Consider the following 20,299-nt stretch of genomic DNA (forward strand, 5'->3'; position numbering starts at 1 on the left):
TTTAACAAGCTTTCCTGCTTGTGTTACTCATTTGCTGTGCTGCGTGTCTGTCTTTGAATTCATTCTCGTGAAGAACCTTCGGACACTCCTTTGGGTCTGGCTTGGTGGAGGCCCCAGGGCCCAGGGTCTCCCCAGTTCACCTGGCAACATCTTTTTGGTGACCACGAAAGGGAAAGGTAACAGTGGGTTGGGCCACCCTCTTCATCAGTGAGTCTCCAAGGCTCATCTCCTTGCGTTGGAGAGTTGCTTAGTCCCTGTTCTTTTACTCTCTCTTTCTGATCTACCCGGGAACCGGACAGTCTGGTAGCATTTATGAGACACTGATTTTCAGCTCCAAAGAATAAAAGGACACTCGTTATTTCCTGCCAAAAGGTGTACTTAGGCAACTAAGGACCATGGGAAATGTCTCAGGTTATTTCTAGAGACGTGTAGCAGTCCTAAAGGGAACTCACTTTTCTTTTTCTTTTTTTTTTTTTTTAAGATTTATTTATTTATTTGAGAGAGAGAGAGAGGAGGGGGAAGGGCAGAGGAGGAGAGAGAATCTCAAGCAGACTCCCTGCTGAGTACAGAGCCCGATGCAGGCCTCGATCCCTGGACCCTGAGATCATGACCTGAGCTGAAATTGAGAGTCAGATGCTTAACTGACTGAGCCACCCAGGCGCCCCGGGAACTCCCTTCCATCGTAATTAATTTCTGGCTTGCCAGGGGTCACACACGTAAGGATTGATCATCCAGTGCTCTGAAACCCCCTCGTTGTCTTAAACTCACAGCGGAAGAAACCCAGACTGCTTCACGGCCACTAATGAAGTGACACAAGCACCACACACAGAGACCCATTACACCGATCCCTAGGTGAATGTCCGGTATTCCCAGGCTGTCTGTATCTCATCAGAAGTATTTCTTTTGGTCCTTTTCTTTTATGTTAACATGTTGTGCTTATTTCTCTCATCTGTTCTGACTAACTACAGACACTCCTCTCAGCGCTTTTGCGTCGGCTCCATCTGACAACAGCTGCAAAGGGGACGACTCGGAACCCACACTGGGCAGATCGAGTGCATTCAGGCTCGCCTGATTTTTTTTTTCCCCTAACTCATTTGTATTTGTTACAACCTTTTAAAGCAGAATGTGACTTGAGCACTACATCTCCGCTCACGAAACTCGCTGAGTTACTTTTTGCACAGCTTTACAACACACCTAGGTAGCCTTATAATCTTGCTACTCTCAACAATGCTCTTCTTTGGAAAACAAGCCCTATAGCTAGTTACTCCTATCAAATTGGTTCAAATTGGTTCAGTTTCACGTACGAGTTTCCAGAGGCCTGGTACATGCAGTTGGTAACTACGGGGGGATAGAAGATTTAAAAAGTAGGTCCTAGGATGGGGCGCCTGGGTGGCACAGCGGTTAAGCGTCTGCCTTCGGCTCAGGGCGTGATCCCGGCGTTATGGGATCAAGCCCCGCATCAGGCTCCTCTGCTATGAGCCTGCTTCTTCCGCTCCCACTCCCCCTGCTTGTGTTCCCTCTCTCACTGGCTGTCTCTCTCTGTCAAATAAATAAATAAATCTTTAAAAAAAAAAAAAAAGTAGGTCCTAGGGGCGCCTGGGTGGCTCAGTCGATTACGTGTCTGCCTTCGGCTCAGGTCATGATCCCGGGATCCTGGCATCAAGCCCCGCTTCGGGCTCCCTGCTCGGCATAGACCCTGCTTCTCCCTCTCCTTCCCCCTCATGCTGTCACTATCTCTGTCTCTCTCTCTCTCAAATCAATAAATAAAATCTTTTATAAATAAATAAAGTAGATCCCAGAAGGTAAAAATTGTTTTAACCAGTATTTTTCTTTAAAACTCAGAATGCTTCAGTGACAAAAAAAAAAAAAAAAAATTCAGTCTTACTAAGGAATCCGCTTGATAGCTAAACACTTTCAACTACACAGTTAACATCAGGTTACGTAGCACCCGTTACAAACAAACGATACCGTACCCTGTTAAAATAAGCCAACACAAAACTAGGAAAGAAGAGCTAGGCTTCAGCTCTGACATATCACAGTATCACACTCAGAAGTAGAAATCTCATTTTCAAGGACGGTTCTTCTTTGGTTAACATTTTAAAAATCTGTATGGCATGACAAGAACTACTTAAGGGGAAGATAAGATTTCGATTTCTGAGTGGGTTCACTTTAAGAGATGATCCTGAGAGTGGGGGAGGCTTGCCCTTATGCCAAGCAGTGTTTGGAGGTTGGTTTCATGTCTCCTGGGTCATGGGATGCTCTGACCCCTCCCCATGCTTCCTCTCATACCTACTTCCACATTTTCCTCCACCAGTGGTGCGGCAAAGGACACCTGCAGGACGTTCTGCCACCTGTCACAGAGATCTTATAACTCTCACTGTTATGCTTGCCTGGGTCACCATAAAATTAGCTATAAGCCATTTCACGTCTTAGCAAGGGACCCCAACCAATGAGACTTTTCCCTGTGGATTTGCCTTATTCACCACTTAATTGAATGCCATTCAATCCAAGCAATTCAGGGATTCAGAGAATTGGAAAACAGAGGTTAATTCCACCTGCACTGGCTGCCAAGTAGAAGGGATCAAAAGATTTCTGTGGGTCCAGACCAGAAATATATAGACCACTAAAGGGACCCCCACTCACGGTGGCCACTGTTTGCCACCAACTGTTGAGAGGCCTGTCGGTTATTCAGCTATCTTGGACTCATGACAATGTCCACTCCTAACGAATCCACCCCGGGACTTCAGGGTTACACTGTTCTTGTCATTCCTATGCTGGTCTTTAGGAAGGCTGACATTCCTGGAACCGCAGGCACTGGATGAGGTATAAGCCCTGGGATGCCTGGATCAGCCAAGTCATCCCACAGCCTGCCAACCATTGCTGCGGTGACAGGGCAAAGGGGCAGCAGCCTGGGGATGCCCGTGGTCCACTTGCCATCAGAACTTTCCGAGAGAAAGTTCCTAATTAAGGTCCTATCAAGATCCTGGGAGAGAATCAGCTCTCCTCGGGATAATAGGACCCTGGACTTCTATTGAGGTTCTCAGGAGAAGGTTGGAGCCCCCTCTCGAGAATGTAAACCCAGGAATAGTTGTTCAGGAGTCAACTCTCCCTGAAGACAATGGAAAATTCCACTTCTGTCTCCAAAAATTCTCCCCTAAGTTGTATCTCGAGACACTATGATCAGCTCCCATTAAAAGGCCTAAAAAAGGAAACAAAAATTGCTGGTTCACCAGATTACATACAATCTCAGGGCAGGGGAGGCAAGTCATGTTGATTGAAAGGAAGGATGGGCAGGGGCTTTCCCTTCGGGAGGCAGGCTAGACCAAAGATGTCTGCAGGTCAGGGACACTCACCTGAACCAGGGACGATAGTTGGATGGTTCCAGGGAGATGTCCCTGGGGCCCAGACTATCCAAGGTGACACCCTTCGGGTTCATCAGGGATGCGTCTAGCCCAGAAGACTGTCACTATCTTTCCTCTTAATGGGTAATAACCAATCCTCGATCCCATCTGACAGTCCCTTAGGATGCATCTTGAGAAACTGGAACCAGTTTGAGCCTGACACCTTGTATGTTTCCTTCCCAAGCCCACTTCTCTTGTAACACTGTTGACCTCAACGTGAACTAGAGGACAGGGACGGCTGACAAAAAAATAAATAAATGGTAGTCTTAACTATAACACCATATTACAATTTGATCCCTTCTGGAAAATGGACCCAAAGCCCATATGGTCACACCTTTATGGCCCTATACCAAAATGCTGTTTTGTCCATACTCCTTTAGAGGGCCTGAGGACACCCCTCTCCTGACCCTCTATCCCACAATTCACCATCAGCTCAGCTGCTTCAGGTGACTTCTACCTCTGTTCTGTTAATCCGCCCCCTTACCTATGTTCTGTCCTGTTCTCTGTGTGCCACCCCCATCGTCTCTCTTGTAAATAGTTGCGGCCAAGATGGCATACATGCCTCCCTCTGTTTTTCCCTGAGTCACTTGTCTCCTCTTTGTTTGCTTCTGCTTTTGTGTGTCAGATCTGGAATCTGTCCTGAGAAGACTGGATGAATGTTGCCTGACTCTCGTGGTATGTGGGGCTTTCTCCCTCATTCATTTCCCGGGCTAACAGCTCTGATACTTGGAGCCAATTGTCTGGCTGCTTTACCTCAGGATGGGGACTTTGAGGAATATTCTCAAGCAGCTGCCAAAACTCCTTTTGCTTTTGGGGAGGTTCCCTGTCCTCTCCGGCCTGACAAAGACTGCCTATTTATATTTTCTGTGGGTGGAAAGAAACCATGCGTCGGTTCATTTGTCTGAGCTGATGAGCTTTAGGGCTAACAGTCCTCTTTCTCTGCCCTCTGGGCTGTTCTCTGCCTCCAGCCTTGTAGACAGCACCTCATCTCTTCTGCCTCCCCCTCCCCCTCCCATTTGCACCACCATGGGCATAACCAGCTCCCATACCATCCTCTATGCCTCCAATGTCACTGGCTCCTGCCCCTCCTACCCTCACTACCAAGGAGGGAAAAAAGCACCCCAAGCTGTTGGGCTACCTCCTTATGAGGTTCAAACTAAATCAACTCCCAAATCAGCATGAAGGGGCCCCAGGGTTCCCCTGGAATCAAAACCATCTACTTCAAATTTCCCCACAGGAGCCCCAAGTACAATTGACAGTGGGGAACAAATTGACTTTTGGTGGACACAGGTGCAACACAGCCTGTATTAAAGCTAATTAAGTGTGTTGGCTCCATTAAGACAGACATGTCTTTACAGTTATTAGCATTAAATATAAAACTTTTGTTCTCCCAAGGTTTACTAAATGTCAAAGAAGCTCGTGTTATCTCTGTTGCAACTTGTCAGCAAAAAGATGACTTAATATGATGGTTAATTTTGCCTGTCTCATAAAGTTTTCATGGGTGATGGTTAAGAACAAATAGGTTGGATAAACAAAAAGGTTTTATAGGTAAAACTTTTAAATAGCTTTCAAAACCTTCAGTAACTTGAAACTTTGAAGTTGTGCTAACTTAAATGATAATTGGGTTGAATTCATTGGGTACCTAAGTATTTTTCAAAGAAGATAAAATACTAAAGCATTGATTACCAAATGCAGATTGTCCACTTTGGGCCTGTTATTGAGGAAAAACAGGATACTTGGGTCTATTGGTAAACATGCTTTTTGTTTTCTTGAAAGATTGTACTATGGAAAAACAAAGGTCTTTAGAAATTATGAAATGTATTCATAGATTTCAGATAAAGAATCCTGATACAACAGTTCACAACTGGTTACTACCTAACTTTCATTAGAGACTAAGGGTTCTGAGAGTTAAAATTCTGCTAAATATAGGGACACCTGGGTGGCTCAGTCGGTTAAGCATCCAACTCTTGGTTTCAGCTCAGGTCATGATCTCATGGGCCATGGGATCGAGCCCTGTGTCGGACTCTGCGCTCAGCATGGAGGCTGAAAGATTCTCTCCCTCTGACCCTCCCCCCACTCATGCTTTCCCTGCCCCCCTCTCTCAAATAAATAATAAATAAATAAATCTTTTTAAAAAATTCTGTCAAATGTAATTAAGACTGATAGAAATAAGGGAAGCAACTCTGTATGAAAGGAAAGTAAGATGTATTTTTGATTTAAAAAAAAAGGTATGAGGCATGAGAATACATTAAGAAAAGAAGTATGTGCAATTAGAACTACAATTGAAATGAATGGATTTTTGTTGGGGGGGGGAGGGACAGAGGGACAGAGAGACTTTTAAGTAGGCTTTGGCCCTATCTCACAACCCTGAGATCATGACCTGAGCTGAAACGAAGAGTAGGCCACTTAACCTACTGAGCCACCCAGGCACCCTGAAATGAATGGATTTTAAAAGTACACTGGTATATGATTGAAATTCTGCTTTTCTTTCTGTTAAAGAGACAAAGTTTTCTTGGATTGTTCATCTGCTCTTGGTAAGAAATTATAAACAAAGGGTTTTGTTTTTAATTCTTTATCTGCCCAGAAAACCAAAGCTTCTGCGTTTTATCTTTATCAGGTCTTTGATTACTTAAGAAATTTAAAACTTCTCAATACCAAAGGAGCTAAGTTTTGCTAACAACTATGTAACTTCCTGTGGAATTGCTTATTGCCACCTTAGTTAAATATAAATATTGATATTTGTAATGATCTGTAATCCTATTTAGGCACGTGCCTTAAAACTTTCTGAGGGTTTTAACAAACGTCCTGAGATTTGAATTGTAAAGGAAGTCTCTTTGACTAGTTACACTTGTCTATTTTGTCTGTTAAGTTACATGGGAAGCATTGTCAAACAAATAATGATAAGCCTTAGGTTGTATATGGTATGTGTAAATGCTATAACTGTTCTAGAAATTATATGAAATTCTTAAAGTTTTAATATGTTCTGGCATAAGGTTATCACTTGACGTTCTAATTATTAAAATGTTCCATGTCACAGAAATAACTAGATTTCCTTGTCAGCTGCATTATAATGAACTCTCATCAGATCTTTAACCATGTCTATTTCTGAGTTTTTTTGTCATTTACAGTTATTGTTCTGATGCTCTTGCAAAATGTGTTTCGTCTTCAAGGAGATTCATGGAAAGGACTTTTGACAAATACAGATTTCTAATATACTTAAGATCATAAAACTAAACTGAGTAGGAATTTCCAGAACTAATGGGAAAGCTGCATTCAAACAGAACAAGAATTAATAACATGGGACTAAATGAATTGAGGAAGGTGATTATAGGTTGTTTTTTGGTTTTTGGTTTTACTTTTGTTTGAAACATTGCTGGTTCTCTGATGTTTGCTCTTCTAGATTTAAGGAAATTTTAAAGATATCTATGACTTACAGAAATATGATAAAATATTCCTTTGTGAACCAATTGAAACATTTATCTTTTCTCCCTACCTGAACTTCCTGAAATTCAGAAACTCTCAGTGAGTATTCTTTCATGGCAATATAATTTGATTAAGTTCAGTGAGAATCTGTTCTCCCTGTTAACAGGACACCATTGGAATCATTGGTTATTTTACCAAGACTTTGACTGGAATGTCGTAGTTGAGAGACATGCACAGACTCTGATATGATCAGATAACTTTAAGGAATTAAGGCTGACTTTGTGGGGCCAATGAAGCCCCTTGGAAATGTTGGCCTGGTACCTTGCTTACAGAGTACTCAGCCACCTTACCAGGTGAGTAAAGAATGTCACTTTCTGGAGGGTGCAAGAAACTCAGGACATTTGGGGCACCTAAATCTATAGGTAATGCAGGCAAGTCTGATGACAATTATTTGGCTTGCATCTGGCCACGAGAGGCTATTAAAAGTTCAATCTAAAGATTCCTTGTGAAAAGTTCCAGTAAAGCAAACTTTAAAAAGCTTATATGGCCAATCACTATTCTTGTTGCACTTATGTAAATAATTCAGCCAAATTTGTTTGAACTGGACTTGTTTTCCAAATTAGTCTTGATTTGGCTATCTTTGATAAAAATGAGGGTGATTATAGAGAGAAATTGTGTTTCAATAACACATCTTTTTAATATTTGATTTTAATACTATTTATTATAAACCAGACTAGATCCTAAATTCTTCTAGTGTCCTCAAATATCTGGCTCTGGCCCTCCAAACTAAGGTTTCTAATCTTCTTCCATTCTCTGGAATTAAAGTCATTAAAAACTAAAACTGTCCTTTTTCCTGAAGCTCTACAAACTAAAGCTGGACAAATTTAGGTCAACTTCAGAAGAACTGCCACAAAACTCGTGTATAGACAATCTTTGTGCCTGTTCTATAGGCCATTCAAAATGATCACCAGAGACGACTGAATCACAAACCAGAAAAACCCATCTGATTGCTACTGCCTTATCCCACTCCATCTGAGGGTGCTTTGAGCCTGACATTTAGAAATCTCCTCACTGACAGCACTCAGGGAGCAGGCACTGGGTTTATAATTTACTCCAACCATTAACCTATGTTTTTCTTTTGTTTCCATAGAAGTGCCTCTTATTAGTTACCTGATTGCTTGCTAAACAAAACCGAGTCTATATGATGGCCCACACCACCTGCTATACCCCTATATTAACTCCTCCTGTGAAGTAAGATCCATCTAGAGAAAATCGGCCAGCAAGCTACTTGGCTGCAAGAGGCCCTTGACTACATTCTCACAAAACTGAGGGGAGTCCACACATTGTGTTGTGTATGGATCAGTTCATCTGGAGAGGTTAAAGAAAGCTTCTAGGTCATTGGGACAGTAACTAACTGGACCACAGTTCCCCATAAACCCACCCCTACCTCCTCCTCCTGTTGAGACTCCTTGTTCTTCTGGCTTCCAGGCCTTTCATGGCTATACCTTCTTGTTGGACCCTTAATAACCATATTCCGTATTCTAATGTTTGGACCTCATATCTTAAAGTTACTAACAAAATGGATTCTCTCTCACCTCAGTCAGATAAATCTCTAGATGCTTACCCTGAAATAAATGACTATCAAGACCCACTAGACCGAGTCACAACGTCCTTCACTCCCCACTGGCCATCCAGGCTTCCTAAAACTTAGATAGCAAGGACTTCTGGAGCCCTCCGGCAGGGTGAACATCCCACACCAGCATGAAGTAGTTACAAAAGATGGACCATGGCCCATTTTCCCTTAAGATTTCAAGGGCCCAGAGTCCTTGAGGAAGAAATGTCCGAGTAGACAGTCAGGCTCTAACAGGATACCTGGAAGTCAGCAACAAGGAGTCATGGCCAGCTATGGGGAAGGTCAGAGGACTGACCTCGTAGCAGTTCACAAGAAGCTGGATCAAACCAGACAGGCGCAAGATGGCGGATGCCATGACAGAAAACCTCTAACCAAATAAGGAAGAAAAGGCACAAAACCCTGCTTCCTGCTCCATGTAATAAATATTCTTCCCCCTAGTTAACAACTGTCAATAAAAGATAGAAACCCAGCCCCAAGGATGCACTCACTGCTCGCTTCCTGGAATGCTCTCTCTTTATCTCCCTCCCTCTCCCTTCCTTTCTGTCTCTTTCTCTCTCTCTCTCTGTCCCTCCACTCCTCCTTGGCTGTCATATCTCAAAAGTGTACTTTTCACTTTAATAAACTTTCCCACTTGTGTTACTCATCTCCTGTGCTGCATGTCTGTCCTTGAATTCATTCCTTTGACAAGACCAAGAATCTTCGGGACTCCCAGTTCACCTGGCAACAAGTGAAAGAATATAACATTGGGAAAGATTGCATTCTGATGAAAACTAAGATTACTAAATGTAAACACACAATAGAGATGGTAAAGAGTGGACTGAAAAATGCAAAAAAAAATAGTTCTTTTAACAATTAAGGAAAAGATGACAGGATGAGGAAATAAAGCTTATAAATAAAATGAATAAAAATATAAGGATATGTTTTTCTCTTTTATTTTCCACAGAATCGGATAACGCAGGTTAAATGGAATAGGAATTTCAGGCAAATACCCTGTTTGTCCCTCCAGATCCACTTGCTGCGTTTTCCACTCTGCTCTTTGTCCTATGAGGTGGACCTATCGAGATGGCTTCAAGGGTTCAGTCTATTAGAGGCACTGGCAGGAGATGGGAACGTGGGAGGAGAACAAGGCCCAGATATCTATTCCTCCAATTGGCCACTGCTTTACAATGGCCATGTTCCTCTACTGAAGGTCACAAACCCTGCACCTAGCCCTCTCCTAGACCCAGGTGCAGCCCACAGTTCTTTCCACATCCTGGAAAACTCTCCTTCCCTGTACCGTTTCAGACCCAGGGCTAGTAACTGAACCTCAGCTGTTTTATTCCTCATGCTTCGCCGTCCCTTTGCTTTCCTTTAACCCTTTCCAAACCTTTGTAAGTCATTTAACCCTACTCAATTACCTTATTTGAGAATTGCATCATTATTACACTACCCGAAATTGACACGGATGTATCAATGAGCCCTGTTGCTCAACTATAGACCCCAACAGTTGAAACCAGAAGTAGTTGAGCTGGCTTAACTCATGCTCTAACTAAACCCCTTTGTGCTCATTTCTTATCGCACTTTCTTTAGGCATCAATGAAGATGTTTTGCAATGACCAGAACTTCCCAACTGCCAGGCCGGGAAAGCCCTGATAACAACGGAATGCCTAGCCTAGAAGGCCATACCCCACAAGTCCCCATTTCTGCCCATGGTCCTGTGCTGAACACACACCGACCCCCAACCATGACCACACACTCTCTGCCTGTTTTCTTGCTCATTCCCCCCTGAACCTCTCCCTATAAAACTCTAGCTGTCCATGCTGTGGGCGGAGAGGTTGGTTGGTAAGACTTGAGCCTGCCACCTGCCCGGCTGCCAACACTCAAAATAAATGTCTCCCTGCCTCTTTTTCAAACCCTAGTCTCTTGAGTTATTGGCTTCTCTTGCAACGAGTTTATCTGAGTTTGTTTGGCAACAGTGTTGGCAAACCCAGCCAGGAGCTGTGCTTTCGATTTGTCCAGCCCCCTGCCAGAATCCCCTAGGACAGAGCATTTATCCAGGGCAGCATATGGGGCTCACCAGTTCATTTTCTGAGTTAGCGGCAGTAACAGAAGCACTAATTAAAAAAAATAATAATAACACGAATAGAGGAAAAACTCCAGGCTTTAGGTCAGAGTGACCCATCTAGCAGAGAAGATAATGAAATAAGTCTCTTACTTTGAAATGAAAAAAAAGAAAAAAACCACAAAAACCCTAGGATAACACAAAGGTTAGAAAGAGAATCATAAACCCATCCAGGCAGGGAGAAAAGAAGTTACCTATGATAAAATAATTTTAAAAGATCAGGCTGGTATCAGACCTTTTTCCTGTAATGCTAATTGTCAGAAGACATTGAAGCATCATCAACAAAATTTTGAGAGCCTACTTAAGCTGGAACAGAAAGCTGTTTACAGCCATGCAAGAACTTAGGAGAGCGTACCATCCACAAATAGTTCTAAGTGATCTTTTCTTTCTTTCGTTTTTTTTAAAGCACTTGTGAGCATTTAATGAACCTCCCTCCATGTGGCTTCAAGCTACCAGGACACAGCCCCCCCTCCCCCAACATACACACTCTTAATCTTCTCAGCTCTTCTACTGAACAATTTGGACTTCACAAGGACAGGCTGTTTGGGGCGTTTTTCCTTCCCCAAAACTTTGTAGTAGCTCGATGGTGCCACATCAATGTTAGGAGGAGCTCTGGTCTTGTTTTTGGCAGCACTTACTCGTGTCTGCTCACTGACTAATGTCCACAGTTCATCAAGACTGACGGTTAGGCAGAAGCTCTGGTTCCTCTTTAAGTGGGAATGCCTCAGACCAACTTTTCCAAAATAACCTGGGTGATATTTGTGGAAGTGGATCCTGTGGTGATGGGTGCCACCAGCATTACCCCAGCCCCCTAAGTGCTTCTGGTGCTTGCTGATGAGGCTGTGGCCATGGCTCACGTGGCCCTGAAGTTTCCGGTTCTTTCTCAGTCTGGACGGCATGTCAGCAGCCCAGATGAAAGACAGTCTGAGTAATATTTTCCAAAGAAGGATAAATTCCAACAAACCAAAAGGTGTATCACAATAAGTAATTTCAATGGAGAGAAAATATGATTTAAAAGCAGTTGTGAGGGATGCCTAAGTGGTTCAGTCAGTTGGGCGTCCAACTCTTGATTTTGGTTCAGGTCAAGATCTCAGGGTGGTGAGATCAAGTCCCACATGGGACTCTGTGCTGGGGGGGGGGTCTGCTCACTCGGGGTTCTCTCTCTCCCTCTCTCTCTGCCCCTCCCCCTGCTCACCAGTTTGCTCTCTCTCTCTCTCAAGCAATTGTGCTTAAAAAAGTAATTGTGCTGACTACTTGAGATCGGTAATATTTATGTTCAGTGTTGAAATAATTGTTAACACGGTTATAGAATGTAATAAACAATTTTTGAAAGGACATACAATTATAAAATAAACTAATCTAGGTTTAATATCCCAGATTCTTCTTACAAAAACAGCAAAATAAGGGGAAGAGATAAAAATGAAATGTACTAATATTTCTTTTTCATTTCTGTTCAAATGAAAAATAACCCATTATTTTGCAGTTATTTCAAAGGAAAAAAGTATTTTAATGCATAGATAATTACAAAATAACTTAAATAAAACCTCTAAATCACAAACAAAAAGAGCAAGTTATAGCAAAAAGTCTGAAAGAACACGCAGTAAAATATTAATAATATGTTAGAAAGCACAATTCAACTGACTAAATTTGAAGATCGAATTGACTTTATTAAATGATACAGGAACTGGGTAGCATCCCATCTAGCATGTAGAGAGATGCTCTGAGAAGCTGTACAAAATGGAAGGTTTTTATAGGCAGGAGGGCGGGGCAAGGAAGCTATTAACAAAAGAAAAGATTGTTTCAGGCCAGGACAGCTCTTGGGGGAAAGGGAACAGCAGGATTTTTATCATGCAGGTTACCTCACCCTAGTGCTGATGAGGGAAGTTCAGAGTGACTGTTACAAGGTCACGTTCTGGGAGAGGTTGAATCTAAGTCTTGGTTTGCTGTCCTGACGGGCAAACAACACCAGTTTGGCCTTGTTGTTTCTTTTTTAACCAATGCTTACTCCTGAAGTGTGAAGTCCTGGGGATTTTTATTTTTCATTTTTTGCTCATCTATATTTTACATTTTTCTATCATGCATATATATTTACTAGTGTAAAAACAAACTCATGTGAATTTCCATATCTTATAAAATGAAATTCAGCTATAATGCTTTTAATTTCTTGAAATTTGCATATCTCCTGTGGGTTTTTTTTTGCCCCCCCCCCCCCCCCCCCCCCCAGTATCTGAGGCCGTTTAACAGACTTAAAATGTAAGACAGATACTGGGTCTGGATCAAGTTGAGCAAATTTTGGTTTTGGAAATTCCTGGGAACTTAAGAGCAAGAAGGAATCCCAAGTATATGTAAACATACCGACAACATTAAGAATAAAATAGCCAGTTATTTTACTAGCAAAATGAGTTTATTCAGGAATAGCAGAGGAATTGCAATTCAGGTCAAGGAAACTATGGCAAACCATAGGCAAGTCCAAAGAGACAAAGGCAAGGTCAGCTTTTATCAGGTTTTAGGCGGAAATTGGGGAAGGCTGTTTTGAACAAAAGTTCACTGGAGAAGAACAAGAGTTGGAGGTTGTCATGGTTTCTCACTGGTTACAAGTGGGCAGGGAGGGATCTTCCTTTTTTTTTTTTTTAAAGCAGAAGATAAAATTCCTGTGTGAAAAATGTCTTCCATTGTCAAGATAATTCTTATCTTCCTTCTTCCTGTGGGTGATGTGGGCTGCACAGAGTGGGTCCTGCATGAGAGCTCCCCCTTCAGGGCTTCCTGACTCCATTTTATTTTTATTTATTTATTTATTTTTAAAGATTTTATTTATTTATTTGAGATAGAGAGAGAGCGAGCCAGAGAGAGCATAAGCGAGCAAGAAAGAGCATAGGCGGGGGGGGGGGGGGGGGGGGGGAGGGAAAGGGAAAAGCAGACTCCCCACTGAGCAGGGAGCCAGATGCGGGGCTCACGACCTGAGCTGAAGGCAGAGGCTTAACCCACTGAGCCACCCAGGTGCCCCCGACTCCATTTTAAATGAGGTTTCCTTTATTTATCTTCACAAGACTAATTAACTATAATATAATAATTTCCAAAATATATGAAAGCGTCCTAGAAATACCTTAAGTCAACAAAATGATTGTTAAAAATCAACAATCCCCAATGCTATTTAACTTCTGATAGACCTGTAGTGTACCTCTTTCAGGTTTTCTCCCTAACTCCCCTTTTTCTAAGAAATTCCCTCTCCTCATGCACAGGGTGGCAGTGGGTGGCCATCCATCCTGCTATTACAGTGCAATCGTGCTTTACCACAGCTCACGGGACCACAGGGGACAGCTGAACCAACCTGGGACGTTAGACATGGGCTTGAGAGAGCCGGGCCATTCTGTCTAGAAGCTTTACCTGTTAGAAATGCATCGTTGGGACTGCTGCTGGCCTTGTTCCTCCTTGTGGACTGGAGAGCTGAGGAGCTGAAAGAGGGCTTTGGCTGCCTCCATTTGGACCTCAAATTTTTTAGTGGGGTTCTTCTTTCCAGTTTATCTCCTGGCTCAGGCAGAAGCCCCTTAGGGTAAAGCATCGCCTGATGGGAACCAAAACTACCCTCTCAAGCAACAGGGACTGCCCTGAGCCAGCAAGACCCCAGCTGTGATTGACCTCAAGACAGTGATCAATTGACCCCTCACTGCCCACCTGCATGTACCTACCGACCCCTTCCCCGGATTTTCCTTATATAAACCCGGAAGTATTTTCGGTATCTTTCAGCATTTGCAGACATTAGTCCACTGTGTTCCTGGTGTTGGCCTCACTGAAATAAATTCCTTTCTTGTTTCCACCCCACTCATTTCTCTGCCTTTGGGTTTTGGCAGTGGTGAGTGGCCGGACAAGGTCTGTTGGGGACCTCTCCCAGAGCTAAGTGATCTCGCACCTGCGCGTGCTGCCTACAGAGCTGGCGTGCAGAGACAGGCAAGAATGAAGAGAGACAGAGTAGGGATGACAATGACTTGATATACTAGCTTCTTCTTCCAGGTTTTTCCTGCACTCCAGCTATGTTCTTGTCAGGATTTCAAAGCCACCTCAGTATCCTGCGGTATCCTGCAGTATCCTGCAGTAGTTCAGATCACAGGCCATGACATTAGATTGCCTGGATTCGAATCTTCATTACTAAGTATGAGACCATTTGCAAGTTCCACTATCATTTTAAGCCTTGGCTTCTTCATGTCTAAGACGGAAATAATATTAGGCCCTATTTTATAGGATTGTGGTGAATATTAAATGAATTGATACATTTTAAATGTGTGACATTAATTAAGTACTGGATATTAACTATTAATTATATTCAAGACTGTATTTTAATAAATTATGTTAATATTATATAATATTAATTATGGTACCTATTAATTAACTATTAATACCCTTATAATAAATTAATTTTTCTGCTTAAGTACTTAGTATCAAGAGCCCATTCAGATCTGCATTTCCGTCCTAGAAGCACACCAGGGATGATTTCAAAGGCTGGTGATGGCGGGGGAGGTGGGGTCACAACCAAGGAAGAGGAAAGGGACATACTCAAATAGTTAAGAGTATGAGCTCTTCAGTCACTAAGCACATTATTTATGTCCTGTTTTTGTCTTGTTACTAGTTATGGGATCCTAAGAAAATTACTGAGCATTAAATTCTTTATTAGTAAAATTTGTGTAATAATACATCTGGCTCAGAGAGAAGTTGTCAAATTTTTTTAATGAGAATATATGCCAGTTATCCAGCCTATACGAATGCTAAGCATGTATTTTATTATTTTAATTATTGTAACTAACTCCACATTCAGGTGACCAACACATCAAGTGGCCAAGTTCAAGTCTGAGATGTAAGGGATATAGACATAGTTTATACTTGTTTGTAAAGAGCCATAAGGCTCATCGGCATGGCTCTTCCCTAATTTATAATGTCCCAGCTACAGTATGCTCTTCTTATAGATGGATTACTTTAATTTCCTGAGATCTTAGATTGTTACTGTGTGTTAGTAATAAGATTTCTGCTTCAATGTCTTAAATCCAGCAGGGACTACTGAAGTTAATTTAGCCAATTGACAGGGGTTATGTATTTAACGTGAGAAAGGACCTAAGATTCACAAGTAAATAAAAGCCTAGAAACCTACCTTCGTGTTGAAAGTCCTTATAAGACAGGAGTTGAAGAGCTACTTGAATGTTTAAAAATCAAAGTTACGAAGGTTTATTTTGTTTTTCCACTAACAAACTTTTCCAGGCCCCTGCTAACCCTCTACTTGACATGTGTGCAGAAACGAATGAATGAACATACTATCAGAGCAAACCAAATCAACAAACATGAGGCCAGTGAAGAGGTATCTCCAAGCACTGATTCTTAACTTGGGTGCACCAGGGAATCACTTGGGAAGCCTTTTCAAAACATACATTTCCAGGCCCCATAGACAGCTCTATTGAACCAGCACTTCTGGGTAAAGCAACCAGGGAAACCTTATTTTCAAAAACCTGTCCAAAGGATTGGAAGAAGCACCCAGGGCTAGGAATGTAAGCAATTCCTGGGCTGAAAGGCCTCAGAAATGCAAATTACTCCCCTGAGTTTAAGGGTGCCCTGAATGGAACTGACTCAGACCTTTTGTTCTACTCTGAATACATCCTTAAGGCACTGTGCTCTGACTGGGGGCCTCTTGGAAGAAGGAATCAGAATGGGCCAAAGAAGCACAGGAGTCTGTGGGAAGAGCATCCGGTTGAATTCTCTTTCCACATAAAGTTGGAAAGTTGGCATCCTTACGAGGTGTGATGTGGCCCCCATCCTATACCCTCTCTGTATCTATACCTTTCGCCCTGTATCTTTGAAATACCCTCCCACTCTGTGTACAGTGTCTGCCCCTTCCTTGGGTCTGGGGTCAGCCATATGACTTGCTCTGGTCATTGGGATTTTAGAAATGTGAACAGGCAGGGGCATGGAAAATCACTTCATGTTCCTGCTAGCTCTCTCATGTGTAGGCCTTTCCCATGAGAATACAGCCTTCTGGAGAATGAGGTCTGTGGATCAAAGCTAGATAGCTAAATTGTCCTAACTGGGGTGACCGATCATCAGCCAACCTCCAGAGCCTAGCTGAAAGGTTTGATCTCCGTAGCCAACATGCAGTTGACTACAGATGCACAACTGAGGCCAAGTGAGACTACAAAAACTCTCTCACCCACCAAGGGTTCATGAGTTAATATATCCTTATTGTTTTAAGCCATTTGTGGAATGCTTTGTTACACAGCATTATTGTCACAAGAGATAACTGATACACAAGGAAATCTAGGTATTTGTGGTCCCAGGAATCACAACCATAAGAATTATATTAATTTAAAAACACCCTCAAATATTTTTCTGAACCCATCTTCTTCTCTGTATCTTCGTAGGTATTATGAATACATTGCCTAAAATTGGTAGGGACCTATGAGGGGTAGAGGTATGGGCAAGTAAATATGAGTAGCAGAGGGGAGAAAAAAATGATTTTTCACACTATCCATCTTAGGTCCATTGATTGGGGCCCACAAATCTAACTGATAAAAGAGAAATTCACAAGAGAAAAAAAGTTTTAATTAGTATGTATGAAGCACAGGAGTTTCACCAAAAAATGAGACTCAAGAAGGTGGCCAGATGACTGAGGCTTATCTACCTCTTATGCTAAACAAAGGAAAAGGGGGTTAGGGCTTCTGGATGGGGCAGGCAAGTTACCGGAAAGTGACAAGGAAAAGTGCAGGAAAGAGGGTTGGCTAGTACAGTTTTGCCACACAGATTTAACTCGGTGCCTTTTCCATTGCTAAGGCTTGCTGTTTATGATAAGGAGAGGGAAAGAGCTCTAGAAAGGGAAATTTCCTTTATAAATGGAAATTTTTTTTATAAGTGGAAATTTCCTTTTCAAAAGGAGAACTTGTATCCTGTTTTTTTAGTGCTTTTCTAGTGTCTGCTGGTTATAAATGGCTTTTAGCTCAAAATAATCTATAAGCCAAAGAGTCATGTTTTGGGGTGGCATCTTCTTGTACCCTTCACTGGAAAAATCTCTAAGGAGAAGAGGAAATTTGTGGTTAGAGAAAGGTGTGGACTCTAGGGCCAGAAGGGAAAAAGAATGTAGGCAACAGAACAGAGCATGAAAAAGTGGTCCTGAAGAATAACAGTTAAAGACTCTACAATGGAACCTGATTTTTTACTTTGCTTTTTAATCATGTACGGATTCTTACTATAAAGGGTCCACTTAACCACTGGTGTAATTCCACAGATTCTACTGTGATCCCAGATTGAGATCCTCAGCTGAACCTTTGGTTTGAGTCTGCCAAGGAAGGCGGTGCACTCTTGTTGGAAACAACAGTTATGTGGGGATACGGATTGTTTCAGCCCATCTGAGCTAAGTCCCAGCACCTGCTTTTAAGGAATAACAGCAAATTAAAATGAAGAAATGAAAGGGGTTTGTTTTAAAATGCCACAGAAAGTGCTCTGGGCTATATAGTCTTTCCAGAAACCTGCATTCTGATTCCTAACTTCCTTATGATTCTTTATGATTTTAGGCAATATCATAAAATAATTAGAAGACAGTGTGGGTACATGTAATATTGGTACATTATCCAATGGCAGAATCAATAAGGAAGACTACCAGGAGAATAATAGATCTGATTAAATAAAAACTGAAAGTGATCGCATTATAAAAATGCAATAAATCAAAATGAAAAGCAAATAACAAATGAATAAAATATTTATAACATATATGACAGATAACAGTTTGATATCTTTAATATAGAAGAAACTCTTCTAAAATAATGAAAAATGACAAATTGCTATAGTAGAAAAATGGGCAAAACATATAAACTGTCATTTCACATAATAAGAAATATTATGGCCAACAGGCATATAAGATATTCAAACTCACTAGCAATAAAGAATGCAAATTAAGACTTTTGCTCCTGGCCAAGATGTGGTAACAGGGACTAGAATTACCTTTACACTTGAAACAACTAAATAAAAGAGAAACAAATATACGAAATGACAGTTTTCGACACTGAACACCAAGCGATGAAGGACAATGATCCCTATGGGATGAGAAACAAATGAGGTGAATCCTGTCATTACTCAAGTTACTGACAGAGGAGAGTTTCCAGGCTGAGGCACATGGAGGGACAACCCAGGCAGAACACAGGAAACTCCCTGAGTTGAGGAAACAGAGCTAAGAGTTCAGGGAGACCAGGACATCTAGAGTTCACAGGACAGGATACTGGAGAGGAGATACATTCAGAGAGACAGAACTTCAGAGTACTAATCAGAACATGTGTGATAAGAAACTAGCCAAAGCCAGGGAAACAATCATTTGGAAGGATTAAGGTACTACACAGTACTCATGCAAGGCTGGGAACAGTGCCTACTTCTATTAGCCAGATTGGAAAACCTATAATTCATGGGACACTGGGTAACAAAGTTAGAAAGATTTTGCCTGAGTACAAGGGAGTAATTAACTCTGATGGGGTTTAGGACACATCACTACAAAATATGGCAACTTGGCATATTGAAATATTAAGCTGAAGGAATTTTCTAAATGGCAGGTATACAGGAAGGACTTTCTGATCTTCTGAAGCAGATCATAAGATCCTTGTGTGAAAGGTGTCCTCCTTCTACCTGGAGAAAAGGAGCATTCTTATCTCCAGATAAGGGACACCCAGAAGAATCTGAAGGAACAGATCTTGCTCTTTCTCCCAGTTTACTACACTTAGCTCATACCCCTTTGTCCTATCACATTTTCCCATAGCTTTTCACTTTTCATCAAACCTAGCATAAAAAATGTTCAGGCTTAACTGCTTCTTCGGGTCTTCATTTCCTTATGAAGGCTCCCATGTCACATAAAACTTATATTAAATAAGTTTTTAAACTTTTTTCTTGTTAATCTGTCTTTTGTTACAGGGTCCCAGCCATGAACTTAGAAAGGTAGAGGGAAAATTATTTTTTCCTCCCCTACACCCCTATAGTGTGCACTGCTCCAGACCTAACAAATCATAAAAGCGAGGCATGAGAGATCAAGTGTTTCCAAATAATGTGACCATATAGCAATAGAAAAAGCTTAAAAATATTTATAGAAATACAAAAATATCCAAGACCCAAGTTAAAATTCACAACATATGCATCTAATCAAACATTTTCAAGCATGCACATAAGCAGAAGAGTCCAGTGAGAGTTGACCTATATGAGGATAATCAATCAATACAAGGTAACACGAAATTGACACAAATGCTTAAAATTAGCAGGTAAGAACATTAATAGTTATTATAAGTTATTATATTTTTATATTATTATTATTATAAGTTATTATAAGCTCAAAAAGTCAAGTAGAGACATGGAAGATATTAAAAAGTCTCAAACTGAATTTACAGAAATGAAAACTATAATGTATGAGATATATTAAATATACTAAATGGGATTAAGAAAATTTTACTCATCACAGAAGAAAAGATAAGTGAACATGAAGACATAGCAATAGAAACAATCCAAAACAAAACACAGAGAAAAAAATAATTTAAAAAGCAATTAGTCTATATGCAAAAAACCATAGGCATATATCTCACATCTCATACAAAAATTAACTCAAAATGGATCATAAACCTAAATGTAAAACATAAGCCTTTAAAACTTCTAGAAGAAAATAAGGCAAAACTCTATGTAATATTAGGTTTGGCGATGAGTTTTCAGATACAAGACCAAAAGTATGATCCATAGAGAAACGAC

The 20,299-nt window shown here is 41.3% G+C and overlaps 1 protein-coding gene across 1 annotated transcript; it reads right to left on the bottom strand.

Moving 5' to 3' along the window:
- Positions 1-7,462: 7,462 nt before the first annotated feature.
- On the bottom strand, positions 7,463-11,851 carry LOC113265893 (60S ribosomal protein L27a-like). The gene has a single exon (XM_057310894.1). It carries the CDS (start codon positions 11,455-11,457, stop codon positions 11,008-11,010), a length of 450 nt encoding a protein of 149 aa, XP_057166877.1. The 5' UTR covers positions 11,458-11,851; the 3' UTR covers positions 7,463-11,007.
- Between the last annotated feature and the right edge of the window lie 8,448 nt (positions 11,852-20,299).

Source organism: Ursus arctos, chromosome X (genome assembly GCF_023065955.2).
Source record: "Ursus arctos isolate Adak ecotype North America chromosome X, UrsArc2.0, whole genome shotgun sequence".
Taxonomy (NCBI): domain Eukaryota; kingdom Metazoa; phylum Chordata; class Mammalia; order Carnivora; family Ursidae; genus Ursus; species Ursus arctos.

Excerpts from the sequence above, each read along its gene's own strand:
- LOC113265893 (XM_057310894.1), bottom strand. The coding sequence starts at position 11,457 with ATGCCGTCCAGACTGAGAAAGAACCGGAAACTTCAGGGCCACGTGAGC.